General features: G+C 37.5%; 1 protein-coding gene across 4 annotated transcripts in view; it reads right to left on the bottom strand.

The window, feature by feature from the left end:
- NEO1 (neogenin 1) overlaps positions 1–14,299 on the bottom strand; it is a 213,474-nt gene that overhangs the window by 103,233 nt on the left and 95,942 nt on the right. For all 4 annotated transcript variants that reach the window (XM_050903397.1, XM_050903398.1, XM_050903399.1 and 1 more), the window contains one exon: positions 9,324–9,460. In XM_050903397.1, the coding sequence (XP_050759354.1) occupies positions 9,324–9,460 (137 nt within the window). The remainder of the gene's footprint in view (positions 1–9,323; positions 9,461–14,299) is intronic.

The raw sequence follows: 14,299 nt of genomic DNA, 5'->3' as shown, positions 1-14,299 counted from the left end.
CCTAACCATTTTGGGCTGTTTTGCAATTGTTTTTTCGGCGCCACAAAAACCTGTTTGAAAACTACGCAGCACCTACGTAACACAAAGGAAATTTTTCCAAATATAATCAAATTGTCTAGTGAATTACAGATGTTTCATGTAAAAGAACCTCATGACTAACGGTTGCTCAGATACTCAGAGAAGATACTCTTGTAAGAGAAAAAGCCTACCTTGCAACAGTATTATCTACAGACCACCGTGGCTCCACCTCCATTGCACTGTTACCATTGCTGGGTTGCTCCAGACAGCTCATCCCCAGGACGGTGTCCAAACCCAGAGAACTGCCACATCCATGGTCCTTCCTGCTGGTTAGCGGGAAGTCACCGCTGCTGGGAAGAGCACCTGCTGCGAGCTCACGTTTCTGGATGCAGCAGGGGCACGACATTGCCAGTCACGGCATGATCAAAGAGTGGGACTGATTTCAGGTTGACAAAACGTCGCCTTTCACATCCTGTGCCAGAAGCTTCAGAGAGACAGTACACCCATTTCCAGTTCCTCATCCTGGTCTGTCGGTGGCTATCATGCTCTGATAGTTGAACATTTCACACTCATACCTCTGCAGCACAACAGTTTAAATCAAAAAACATCTGTTATTGTAACGAGTGCCTAGTCTGTGAGGCCTCCACACCACCTCATCGACCTGTGGATGGTTCATACCAGAGGGGATGCACCTCTACAAGGGGCACACACATAACCCTTGTCTTCACTATCAGGTTTCAACAGTCTTCCTGTGGACTTCTGTACTTGCCCTGACCACAGGAGTTAGACTCTGCTCACATGCACAGCACAAGGCACCGACAGCAGCGGTCTCTGCTCAACCCTGACCCCAGGTAAGGTCAGAAAACCATCCCAGCTCTAAGCTTCATGGAGTGTTTGCCCCCTTGGAACACCAAAAAACAAGAGTAAGAGGCAAGGCAGAGATCACTGCTTGTGAAGGCTTCCCAATGCTTCTCATTACAACATTCACTCTTCATTGTTCTGTAACACCACCACCCAATTTTAAATATTTGCACTGCTATAAGGGAATCTTCCTTCAAAATTCTAGCAAGGCTCATTCATAATTTTTGGAAATACGATTAAAGAAAACAAATGTTTGTGCCTCTATTAAGAATTGTGGCAAGCTCTCTTCAACAAGCTTTATTTTCCTATGCTTCTGAAATATGGCAAGAACTGGACAAACGTTCCTCTTGGTCTTACAAAAACATCAAGACATACCAAAAAAATTTACAACTGTTCACGAACTACAGAGCAAGATTTAGAAACTGAGCAGCTACAATCAGAGGTTCTGCTGAGCCCAAGTCCTGCACAATAGTAGTGGGCAACAAAAGTCAGATCACAGTATCTTTAAACACAACAAAAGTGTGATGTTTTGCATGATGCAAAGAATGATTTCTTTTTGTGGAAGTTTACATTTAGTATTAAAAATTATGCATCTCAAGTAGATGGGCATTTTTAGTCTCCAGGTAAAGTCTGAGCGAGTGATATAGTCTTAAAATCATGCTACCATCTCCTTCCTCCCCATTCCATGTATGTTTCTGAATATTTGTTTATAACTTTTTCACTAGCAACCTTATCCTTGAACATGAATGTGAGGCAAAAATTACTCAAAAAGTGTCTATATTCATATTTAGTTGAATTCACAAGTAAACTGTACAACTCCATTAAAACTACACTCAAGAGCAGCAGCAAGGACTACTAGAAAGTCTTTTCAGATAATACAGTGAAGTGCAATAGTACTGAACTCGCTGTAATTTTGGTCAGCTTACACGCCTTCCCCGCATCAGACTCCTCTGACTTACTGCATTTCTTTTGTATCACTACAGAACAAAGATCATTAATGGAAGTCACATTACAGTTTCAAGGGAAAGAAATGATGTGTACAAAGCTGAGGTATTCTTTTTACTATTAACAGCTTCCCCCAACCAGAGTAGTTCTAGGATAACCAGAAAAAACAACACTTTGTCCCAAGTACAAGCCTTTGACAGCATCAGGTTTAGTGCAGTATCTTCTGAATCTATAATTGAAGTGCAGCCTATTATCAAGATACAGCACTGAGCTTAATTAGAAACAGAAATCGATAAAGATAATCTAGAAGATATGAGAAAGGTTTTAGCAATTTTCAGTGTTGGTTCAAATTTCTTCCCTAGAATTGCTTCCAATACTAATGAAAGCTTAATGCAAAAATAAGTCACTCAAACATATTATTCTGTTGCTACAGGATTTAATGCGCTTTTCAAACATCTACAATTTCCTGAGAAGGATGGCATTTTCTCTTATCAAAGCATCTGCCACAGATGAAGATCTGGTCAGATGTACTTTTGGAAGACAAGTCTAAGATTCTTTATGTTAAGGCTCTTCCTTCTACAACTGTTTTGTTCTGATTTTAAAGAAAGTCTTAACAAGTTTCACTCAGGTTGATTAGTAAATAAAACTGAATAAAACCACTCTTTGTGCAAGACAGGGAAACTAAATGGACAGGATTGAATGCTCCCTCTTTGCAACCTCAACAGTAAATAAGGCAACTGTAACGGATACAGATTAGAATGACGCAACAAAGGAGTCAGCCCGTTTCCTATGCAATAAGTTTAGAAACAGCTCGTTTTCAACAATTTTTGAGATGTTTAAAAAAATGTTTAAAATTATATGTTTAAAATAAAGCTACGGGGAAAGGGCCACGTGTTTTGATTTACCTTGCACTTCCTGGTACATTTGCATCTTATTTTAATGATAGGAGGGGAGCTATTTGACCAAAGTCCTGTTTCTCAATAGTGGTGTAAGTGGGAGTAATTTTTCAAGCTGTTTTTAAAGCCTCATCAACAGCTTTAGACTATATAATTCCTAAGTATAAACAGCAGTAAATAAAAACAGAAAAGAATTAATATATTCCTAGAAGTATAATCACAACTAGTTTTTAAGCCAAGATCTTCAAATACAAAAACTTGAAATAATTACCTGCCATCAATAACCAAAGTATTTCCTGTACTAGAAACACCCACTACACCAACAGCAAATAGAATGGCTAAATGAAAAGTAAAGCAAAACAACTGTAAATGTTACAGATCGCTTCGCAGAAAGTCTGACCTAAGCACACTTTCACAGATTTGTGAAAGGTAAGTTTCTTTCCTCTTTTGAGTGCGCCAAAACCTTGCTCCAAGTTTCGAGACCATAAATCTCACCATCTCAGAGGGTTTTGCATGTGACAACGCATTAGCTATGCTACACCGACAGAGGAATGTTTCAGCCGGTATAGTCTAGACCCTCAACCAACTACGGTTCTGCTGTGTTGTAATAACATCATCTTCTCAAATCTGATTTGTGTCACTGACTATTAATTTAAAACTTATCAGCTAGACAAAATACAGACTTTATCTTGCTTTCTTTTATTTATCTAAATTATTACCCAGCCCTTGCATAGAGAGCACAAAAAGATGTTTTCTTACACTGCAGGACCAACACTACAATATACGTATTTTTTGCTAGAATAAGGATTTGCCATTAGCATAAGGCTTTTCAGCTATACTGAAAATATTTCCAGCATTTCCTTTCAACGTACAAAATTGATAACTCTATCAAAACACTTCTGCATTTGTTTTTTTCCATACAATTTGCTCTGGCAGCCCAAATGAGGTAGTGATCAGCCTATTGCCATGTGCAACCTCTAATTTATCACTACAGATACCCAAAAATAAAGCTTTCCTTTTTTATTTTTAATTCTAGTACATTAACACAGCAAGGCTTTCATGCATAGTATTTAAGATATGCTATCAGACACTGAATGCTGTTCTAGATGACTCAAGAGCCAACTTTCTGCTATTCCAAAAAATCATTGAAAGGTAATAACAGAGACAACAGGAAAAAAAAAGCAAGTGTGACTCTTCTCACACAAATGCAGTGATTCATTTATTTTAAAGACTTGAGACCTGTCATATCAATTTTATAAGGAAAATGAAAGTGGAAATTTTTTTGGTTTATTATTTTTCTGGTTCATTATTAACTGCAGTAAATATTTCAACAGCAAGAGAAAACTCCCTCTAAACTCATTATCTACAACATAAGTACCAAGACAGGCGACAGGAAGCTCATGCAGTGATCTAACTCGCGTCACAGTATTTGCAGAAATCCCGGGGGTGCTGGGCACAGTAATAAATTTGAAATATTTCCCAGATGAAGAATGAACTTATAACCTTCCCAGTATTTAACTGCTACTATGGCTCTTCCAGGCCACAGGTTTTAGACTGAACAGAAGCCAGCTGACTACATTTTAAATACATTTACTACTTGTTTCCCCAGCTTTTCTTTCATCACTTTCCACTCTTATCTAACGGAAATACTACAGATTCTTTCATTGCTGGTGAGAGGAAAACAAATTTTTCCAGTGCTCTCAATTCATTACACGCGTCGTAAATAAATCTGGTACCCAGCACCATTCCTCCTGCTGACAGCAAGGGGAAAAACACTGTCAACACAGCTGAAAGAAATTTGACTTTGTACCAAAGATTTTCAGACACCAAATTATTGCCTCCCTTCATGGGAAGTAACCTACCCTGGCAAAGGTACCTTCAAGGTGCTTGGCCTGAGACCGTGATGACATAAGCTTTTGGCGCCCAAGATTAACTCAAGGAAAAGCGAGTAAGTACAAAGCTGTACACACATTTTATCCATTTGATATTTGTCCCTAAAGACTATCTCTCTCAAATGTGGATGGGATTCAGAAATGTTAAGCTTTAGGGGCTGAGGCTCTCTCAGCCGCAGATCTTCCCCCAGGACATTCCATGTTCTCTTCCATATTCAAACCCCTTCTCAAATGTGCAAGTCAAAAATTTGGTGCGTGACACATGGGCACACGAAATCTCCAATTTGCACGCGTGTAACTAGAAACTTTTATCTTCTGTAACTCTTTGATGCAGAGCTGTCTTGTGAGTTTGCTTCAAAGTGTCTCCTCGCTTTGTGGCAACGTGCATCTTGCCCTTTTCAAGGAAAAGGCCTGAAAATTGTGCTTCCAAGAGATCCATCGCTGAGCTGTTCAGTCAGTTGGCTCCCTAACCCATTTTGGTCATAATGATCGAAGACAGCTCAGCCCAAGAAAGTCTGTTTTAAGTTAACTAAAGTGCCTTAGAGCTCACAAAAAGCAGCTGAGTCAATAGATGACAGAGGGGCTGTAGGGAGCAGAGATGTGGAGACAGTGCCCACCTTCCCAGTGGGCACAGCCACGCTAAGAGGAGGTCAGAACAGTATGTGTCACTCAGCAGGATATACAGAATTAATTCCAGGTGATTGATAGAAGCTATACGAAAAACCATTGTCTTCCAAGACATACTTCAAGTTTTTAGTATTTTGAATTCCCTGTGCATTTCTCAAAAAATCCCTTCGTACCATATCAAAGAATAACCAGGTTTAACAAAGGGTTGAAATTCAAAGATGTTTCACAAGTAAAGGTACAAAGGATGTTACTAATGACAAAAACAGGTATTCATTTATGATTCTTTCTTTTGTCCTCCTCAAAAACGTAGGGTACATAAAAAACATACTCTTTCTTCTCTCCAAACCCACCTAAAATTTAAATGATTTCTCAACTAAAAACACTTTCAATATCACTATTTACTTTCACCAGTAGTGAAATGCTATTTTACCCTGTACTCTTCAGACCTGTACTGCATACCTTTTGCATATTTTAGAAGTCTTCACCAAAATATTCCATTAATTTTCCATCATCCTCTGAATAAAATGAAATGCTCATAACTCTAGCTCCCAGATACACTTTGCAGATAAAGAGACTGAGGAAACAAATTTGTGTAATATGCTTCTGGACCCTTAAGTACCTTTCTAGCCAAGAACTCCTTTCTAGTTAAAGCCATTTTTCCAGATTCAGTCCTTCTGTGATGTATGCAGGGAAATTAAATCAAATATTTTTTTAAAATCAAACATTAGGGCAATAGAAGGCTCCTCTGTCACTTTTTTTTTCTGACACAAGGTAGCTTGTTCAACAGACTATCTCCAGGTATGTGAAACAGATGATCTCTTTAAGTGTCACTAACAGGATCTGAGTAAACTGCATTAGTTTAAGGTAACATCTATCCGAATTCAAAATGGTGCCAAAGTTAACAGAAAAAAAAACCCATGAACTCCCGGAGCTGATCACTTCATATACTTGTATTCAGTTGGAAATAAGCTATCTTCAATTACCTCCCATTTACCTTATGCAAACACGCAAGCAGCACAACAAACTGTACCTATTCCTTGCCAGCTGAGTACAGCACACACTCGATTGAGAGAGACTCCACGGTACCCTACCCTTTAATGAGGAAGGTCAGCAATTTCGTCCTTACCGCCACGGAAGGACAGGTAGAGAGGTAATCAGTCCAACGCAGCAGATGCGAGGCAGCTTGCTGCCACGGGTACCACATCAAAGAGAAAGCATGTTAGCTTCCAGGTTTTTATATCCTTGTTAAAGGATATAGAAAAGCTGGTCTTGGAACGAAGTAACATTTAACGAGCATTCTTTTTATTCTGTGCACAATTTGAGCTTACAACTGGATAAAGCAGGTTGTTTCTAACTACCTGCAAATTTCAGTCAATCCGTACCTGGCACTGCAGGGAAGACTCAGTTAAGAGGCATCAACAGGAATGCCATTTCACTTTCACTGTCCTAACACTGTCAAACAATGCCATCTTACCCAACACTTAAGTAGAGATTTACAAATGTCTCACTGAATTGCCATCATGAAATGGTAATAGAAGGAAAACAAGATTGACTGCCTTAGTACAACCTCTAGTATGCTACTGAAATCTCCAAACAAAAAACCCCAGGTGCTTCAAGAAAGGGATGCAGAAAAATAGGTCAGACAAGGGAATTCAATACCCCCAAAATGGATTTCTTGTATGAACTTCTGCCAGACTAATTTCTAAGAATGACAGAAGCAGCTTAAATTAAGCAAAATCATGCAGTTAAGTGTGAAGAAATGACAATTTTTCTAGTCTAGAAGAAAATGATACACTGATCAGATAACACTATTCAACCCTTCACCACATGATAGTAACGCAGAAATACAATTACTCTCTACAGTTACCGCTCAAAGGAAAGTAGAATTAAGATTAGAACTAAGAAGTAAAGTCAGAAATGCAACTTTCCAAAACACATTGTGTATAATCTTTAATATATTTTAATACTCAAGCATTAAAAGAAATCCTTTTTTTTGTGCCAGGCGTACAAGAAAAATTCAGCATAAAAGAACTGGCAGAACGTATTCTAAATCTTTACAACCAAATAAAGAAATCACTTACATTAGTTTAGATAAGGAGCAAAGAGTGACCTCAAGATCACTTTCACCCCTGAAGTGACCTGGCTGTATATTCTACATTAAGGCTATAGTCTTATCTATGACTCGCTTAGCTTAATTGCATCATATCATTAATATCGTTAATTTCTGCCATTGCCCATAAATCTCAAAGCCTCATGCCAATTCTGTAAAATATATAGGTTGGAACAGAATTAAACACAGCACACAGTGAGTTGCCTAAAACCATCACAAAGTGCTATGAAGCATCAAGCATGTAAGTATTTAAAAAGATAGAGCACCTATCTTTATTCTTTTGGCCCAAGAAACAAGGTAAGAAAAACATGGGGGTTTTTTCTGCATGACCAGAATTTGTTGGCTTTCAAAATGCTTCAAGTCAAAGTAGAGCTATATTGCCTTTGAACAGGCCTTACAGAGAACACGTTTTTCAGATATTCTTCCCTGAGTTTTAAAGAATGGCAGAGCTAGCTAAAATGCTTCTGTACCAGTAACCTACAGAAAACAAAAGACATGCTCAGAAAGCTAGTCCCAAGACCAGGGGGGAATAAAATGCAAGGTGAAGCTTAAATTACAGGTAGCAGGTAACAGTGCAAAGCAAGCACTGACAATGCACTCTCAGGAGAACATTCCCCCAATATGATCGTAAACAAATTCTGCACCTTGTTAATGTTCAGTTTTACATAGACATGGTTAAATACAGCTGTGACATAACGCAGAAATGCTGTGGATGCTAATATAAACCTTCCTTCATATTCCACTTTCCTACAGAGGAAGACTTCAGCTGTTCAATGCTGAGCAGCTCAATGATCAGCTTTCTTTGAAAACTTGTTGTCCCTTCTTAATATTTTTCTTTTAAACCCAACTGACCTTCTCCAGCTCTTCTGTACCAGAAACATAGCTGTATTTCAGAAGTTCCAGGTAAGACACATAAAACATATCACCTTAAGTATATATGCCTTGAGTGCTAAAATTTGTCAAACTTTCATACATTGTGTTGATAGAGAAGTAAGAACTCTGCTAACATGCCTTTACATAACATTTCATGGTATAAGAATAGTTAATCCACAATGTAAAACAATACTTTTTTTGTTATAAAGGTTTCATCTATAGATAAGCCTTCCATTACGGTTGTTCACTGGTTCAATTTATCCCTTCAGACATACTTTTAAGACAAACTTTCTAGTACCACAATCCACTGCAGAACAAGTCAGTTAAGCTCTTACAAGGATACCGCATAAATGAACCACTCTGACATGCCAGTAAATTCTAGCTGAAGAATTTTAAACCAATATTAAGATCCAATTAATAAAAAAACCATGACAGATTTCCTCATGAAACATAAGAAAGGTGAAGAAGCCAAACTTAGATTTTTTTTTTTTTTCCCCTGCTCCTTAACAAGTCTACCTGATTTGCACAGGTTACATAAGATATTTTTAAATCATTATCAACATTCCACTGCTGTTTCTAGTAAAAATAGCTTTCAAGAGTAAGCAAGACAGTTATACACACAATAAATCAGGGTATTACTAAAGTATCTCAGCTTTTATCTTCTGTCAAGCTCCTTGAAAACAATAGCATATTTAAAGACTATGAAAAAACCCTCCTTTTTCAAGGAAGACCTAAGTAGTAGTACTACAGGTCAATTTTCAGATGTGATTAGCCATGCTGTGATCTTTGTCCTCCCTTAGAAAAGCATACGGCATCGACCACATTTAATATTATATGAGCATATACAGCAGCTTTTAACCATGCTCAAGATGCATTATGTAAGCAAATTCCTCATTTGAATATTTATGAAATTCTAAACAGTTTGAGTAATAAGTCAGAGTAACACATAATATAACAGAACTGAAGGGTGAGGTTTTTTTGTTTGTTTTTTTTAAAATGGGGCACAAAAAACAACAGGATCTTTAACTGATCACACAATAAAACTCTTGTGAAAAGTCATCTGGAGATCTGTTCTCTCTGAAAATTAAATATTTGACCTACCTTGAACTGTAAGTTCTGCTTGAGCTTCAATCGTCTCATTTCCGTTATCCGCTATGCAGGTATACGTCCCAACGTCCTCTTCCGTAACATCGCTGATCTCCAGACTGCCTCCCGCGAGCAGAAGAAACCTTTCATAGCTGTGCAAAACAGAACATACAGGTGATTTGATGGACAAATTGACTTACTGTTACCAGAGAAGCACAGACAAGTCCTCTGCCTGAAACGGCTACAGAAACTGAAGAAGTGTTTACATATAATATTCCTGGCTGCCATTTACAAGGAGCCACGTTAGAGAGGAATTTTTAACTAGATGGTCAAATTCCGTACTTTGGCTTCACATTTAAAATTAAGTTCAATTACATCAATTCCATAAAAGCAGCTCATCTTTTTGCACTTTCAGCTTCAGTTCTTCTTAATTAAATGTGATCCAAGGTATTTAGACAAAAGGAACTAAAACTTAAGAAAAATAAAATAACACAGCCACATCATAAAAAAAACATTTTGCAGATACAGCTGGAACGACTTTTTGCTTGAAAAGTTAAGTGAACTATAACATGCCAGACTTATGCCTGTACAACATAGGGAACAGCAACGTATATTGTATAACGTATAGTAATGGAATTTTTGTAAAAAGATAGCCATTTCAGTAAGATGTAAGATTTCAGAATAAGATACTAGTTAAAAAAATTTTCAAAAGACAAATTCAACAAGTTGGCAAAGTTTCTGTATAGAATTTCCTCCCTCTAACTCATAAAGGGTGGGGGGAGGCTTTAGAATTCAGCCCTTATAAACTATCTGCTCTTTATGCTAAATGTAGTAGCTAAATGTAGCATTTTATGCTACCTGTGGTACCCTCAGCACTCTTCTCCCATTGCAACCATCATTCCCCTTCTTATGATACAAGTTCATACAAGAGTTTTCCAAGATTCTTCATTGCTCCAAGCATCCACAATAAAATGCCTGTAACATTACCAAAAACCCCAAGCCGAGACAACAAATCATGACTGGATGCTGATCCAGAACCATTCTTATCTGCAGCTGAAAAAAATGAGAGAGTCTACCTGATGGCTTCCCTTCTGGCTTTATCAAGTGTCATGGTTTAACCCCAGCCAGCAGCTAAGTACCACGCAGCCGCTCGCTCGCTCCACTCCCAGTGGGATGGGGAGGAGGATTGGGAAAAAAAAAGTAAAACTCATGGGTTGAGATAAGAACCGTTTAATAACTAAAGTAAAATATAATACTAACAGTAATAATAATGAAAAATTATAATAATAATAATAGTAATGAAAAGGAATATAACAAAAAAAGAGAGAGAAATAAAACCCAAGGAAAGACAAGTGATGCACAATGCAATTGCTCACCACCTGCTGACCCAGCAGCAGTCCAGCCCTCCCAGCCAACTCCCCCCAGTTTATATACTGGGCATGAGGTTCCATGGTATGGAATACCCCTTTGGCTAGTTCGGGTCAGCTGTCCTGGCCATGCTCCCTCCCAGCTTCTTGCACACCTGCTTGCTGGCAGAGCATGGGAAACTGAGAAGTCCTTAACTTAGGATAAGCGCTACTTAGCAACAACGAAAACATCAGTGCGTTAGCAACATTATTCTCACACTCAATCCAAAACACAGCACTGTAACAGCTACTAAGAAGAAAATTAACTCTGTCCCAGCCGAAACCAGGATATCAAGCAATGGCTTAGTGGGCAGGAATGGACTGAATTCTTTCAACATATTAACTGAATAGCACATTACAATAATTAACTTTTTTTGTCTCTCTAGAGTGGCCAATGTACAAAAATCAACCTAATTGCTTTCTCCATTTGAAATTTTACTAGAATTATATTAGTAGAACCAATGCTCTTACCTCCTTAGAAAGGTAAATTGTCAGGACACAAAGACTTTTGACTCACCTAACTAATTGCCACATCAATATTGATTTATGATACTACTATAATTGTTGCTCAAATTTCTGATTCAATACATTTAAAAGCAGAGCAAACAAAATCGTTATTGGAATTAAGTGAAAGAAACCAGTCTTAAGCACATCCAAGGAGACATCCTATCCAGGTATACTGTAAGGAGAGGCATCCTGTTTCCATGATCTAGTAACAGGAGGACTACAAAAAGTTTGTTTTGTAAGAAGTGTAGGGAATTTGAGTAAAGATATAAGTAAGTTTGAAAAAACATATTAGGAGCTTTAAAAAGAGGAATGCCCGAAGAAGTAGTAGAGGAGCATACAGACAGTACTGCAAACTGTTCTAGCTAAGAGGAAAACAGCAAGACGTTTGTCATTAAACTCTGTTGTGGAACCACTTGACAGTGGTTCAAGGACAGAAAGCAAGAAGATGAGAAGATACATCTTGGATTATTTTGATATGCATTTTATTGTCATTGCAGTCAAAAAAAAAAGCAGAAGCCTCCTATCATGGCTCAGATGAAAAATTAATATGTAGAAAAAAAAATAGGACCTTTAGTGGTAATCAAAGATAGTGAAGGATGATCCACCTCCTATCTCAAGCAAGAAAAATCTGTACAAAGGAGATGTGAACAGGAGCTGCCAAAACTGTATCACTTTTTTCCCCCCTCTTCTCCCACTTTCTTGTGTTCTATTTACCTGTATTCTATCCAGGTAAATTCATTAGATTTAAACCACACAAGTCTGTTGAAGTTAGCACAAAGAAACTGAACCTAGAAGTCTTGGACTACACCACCTCCAAGGCAAATCTGACCATCTAAGAAAGTTCTAAGACCACCTAAAAAGATCTAAGAAAACGATGCTTTTCCCGATTCTTGAACCTCTTTGTCTGCATCTAGACATCAACAGTCCACGAACACAGAAGAGCTTTCCAAATGTTGTCAAGGTGAACAGAAACAATGTCACTGCACCTTATTTGTGAGAAAGGCATGTTAGACATGTTAAGGCTGCACTAAAACACGCCTAAAGAAAAATAAATAAGACAAGTTTGGACCTTGACACAACTACATATGCAGTTTTGTATCTCCTTTTATTATGTAAAATAGCTTCTTTGATTATTTGTTCTAGCATTCGCGGCAAATTAAATTAATCTGAGTAGCATATAATCTGCTGAGGGCTAAGATGAATGCAGAAAGAAATGGAGCCAATTGGTAAATGTGCTAGATCTATCAGTGACAGCAGACAAAACAAGGAAGGCTGTGCAGAAAAAACTGACTGGATGCAAGAAGCTGAGACTAAAACAATTGCAAAGGAATGATAAAAGGCTATACAGCCTGTTAGTGTAATTTTGATGATATATAGTGCCTTTTTCTGGATATCTACCAATTTCCATAGTTACCCATCCAAAAGCAACACGTGCCTTATGATGCTCATTTTCCCACAGCCAGCCTCTAGAAAAGTGAAGTAACGTGCATAGTGAGGCAGCAGACTATCATGGTTACTAACCAGCAATTAAGATGTTACTAAAACTATTAAACATTACTAGACAAATTTGTTGCATAAGATCTCACAAACTACTTGCAACGTGGTAGCATTTACATGAATCCTCCTTTTTGTCAAGAAACAAGGTTATACAGTTTTCAGCCATCCAAATTGTATGCCATGCTTTTATTCTATTTGATTATTTTACTCAAGAAAATCTAGAGTTGAGTTCAGAGTTTACCAATATGTGATCCACTACAAGTTCACCACTGTTAAAAACATGGAAGAAAACAATCTGTCAGACTCCTTGGTGATTCCTTCTGTGTGCATTAGCTGTGGAAGAATGCTGGGCTTAAAGCAAAAGGGCTTTTGTAATAAAGTAAACATCTTAATTTTGTAACGACAATGAAGCATTTCCACAAAAGAGTGAAGCAATCAGATTTGAGACACTGGAGACAAAGAATCAGCTTAATATAAAAGTGATAACATAATTTAAAGTGTCATTAAAAACAACAAAGATTGATCATTCGAATGTCAGGGAACGGGGAAAAAAAAAAAATCAAATTCAAGCCTTTTATATGCATTCCATACAGCCCTCAGTTACACACTCACAATATACAATTACTTGAGCTACTTTGGATACCTAACTCACATGCTTTTTTGTGTTTCATTATCACAAAATATAGTGAGCCTTTATTAATTTACTGTATTCAAACAGCCAGTTATACCCTGAGGTTTTGGCTTTTTTTTTTCCTCTTTGAAATTAGTATTCCCCAAACATCTTATAATCTATTTGCAGTCTTGGTAAAGTACAGCAGATAAAATTAGACAGTAAATTAGATTATTTTGTGGAATCTACAACCAGAAAAATCTCCATAATTACTCTGCTATGTTTAACCTTTACTGAGTTGGGCAAGTGTAATTCACTTAATACAAATCACTCAGAGTGCCTTGCAAACAATAACGTGTAATAATTAAAAATATCACACATTCATGTGAGGTATTAAGGAAAAAACCCTGCATTAAGAATATGCATGTGATCATAGAATTAAAGACTTCATTTGAACGCATACAGCAACAGCATGAAATTAATGCCGCACATGCAACCTCGGCTTTGTGATCTCCTCACATTAGAAAATGATTAACCATACAACCACGTTTCACTTTTCCATAGACATTTTTCAATGACATAAAATTTTGCTAAATTGAACAGCCCAAAACCACCGAAGAGTTAGCTGTACTTCAATAGCCTTATCAAAATATAACGTTATTGTTCAGGGTCCTTTCAAATGTTTGTTTTCAGATTAACCATCTCATTTACTGTAGCTTTTTAAAGAATTTGTGGTACATGCATTTCTAATTTCTTCCATATAAATGTCCAAATATAAATCAAGATACACAATATATGCTGTTTGAGCACATACTGATCCACACACGCTGGAAAGGTTTCAAAGCAGAACATCATCTTCCAAACATTTGAAACTCTGCGCCCGTCTTCCAAGCTCTGAAAATCCATCTTGGCAGCCACCTCACCTGAAACTTCACTTTTCAACTTCAGAATCATCAAAAGCACAAAATTAC

Source organism: Gymnogyps californianus, chromosome 11 (assembly GCF_018139145.2).
Source record: "Gymnogyps californianus isolate 813 chromosome 11, ASM1813914v2, whole genome shotgun sequence".
NCBI lineage: Eukaryota > Metazoa > Chordata > Aves > Accipitriformes > Cathartidae > Gymnogyps > Gymnogyps californianus.
Note: the sequence above shows the minus strand (reverse complement) of the source record. Positions and strands in the feature narration are given on the sequence as shown.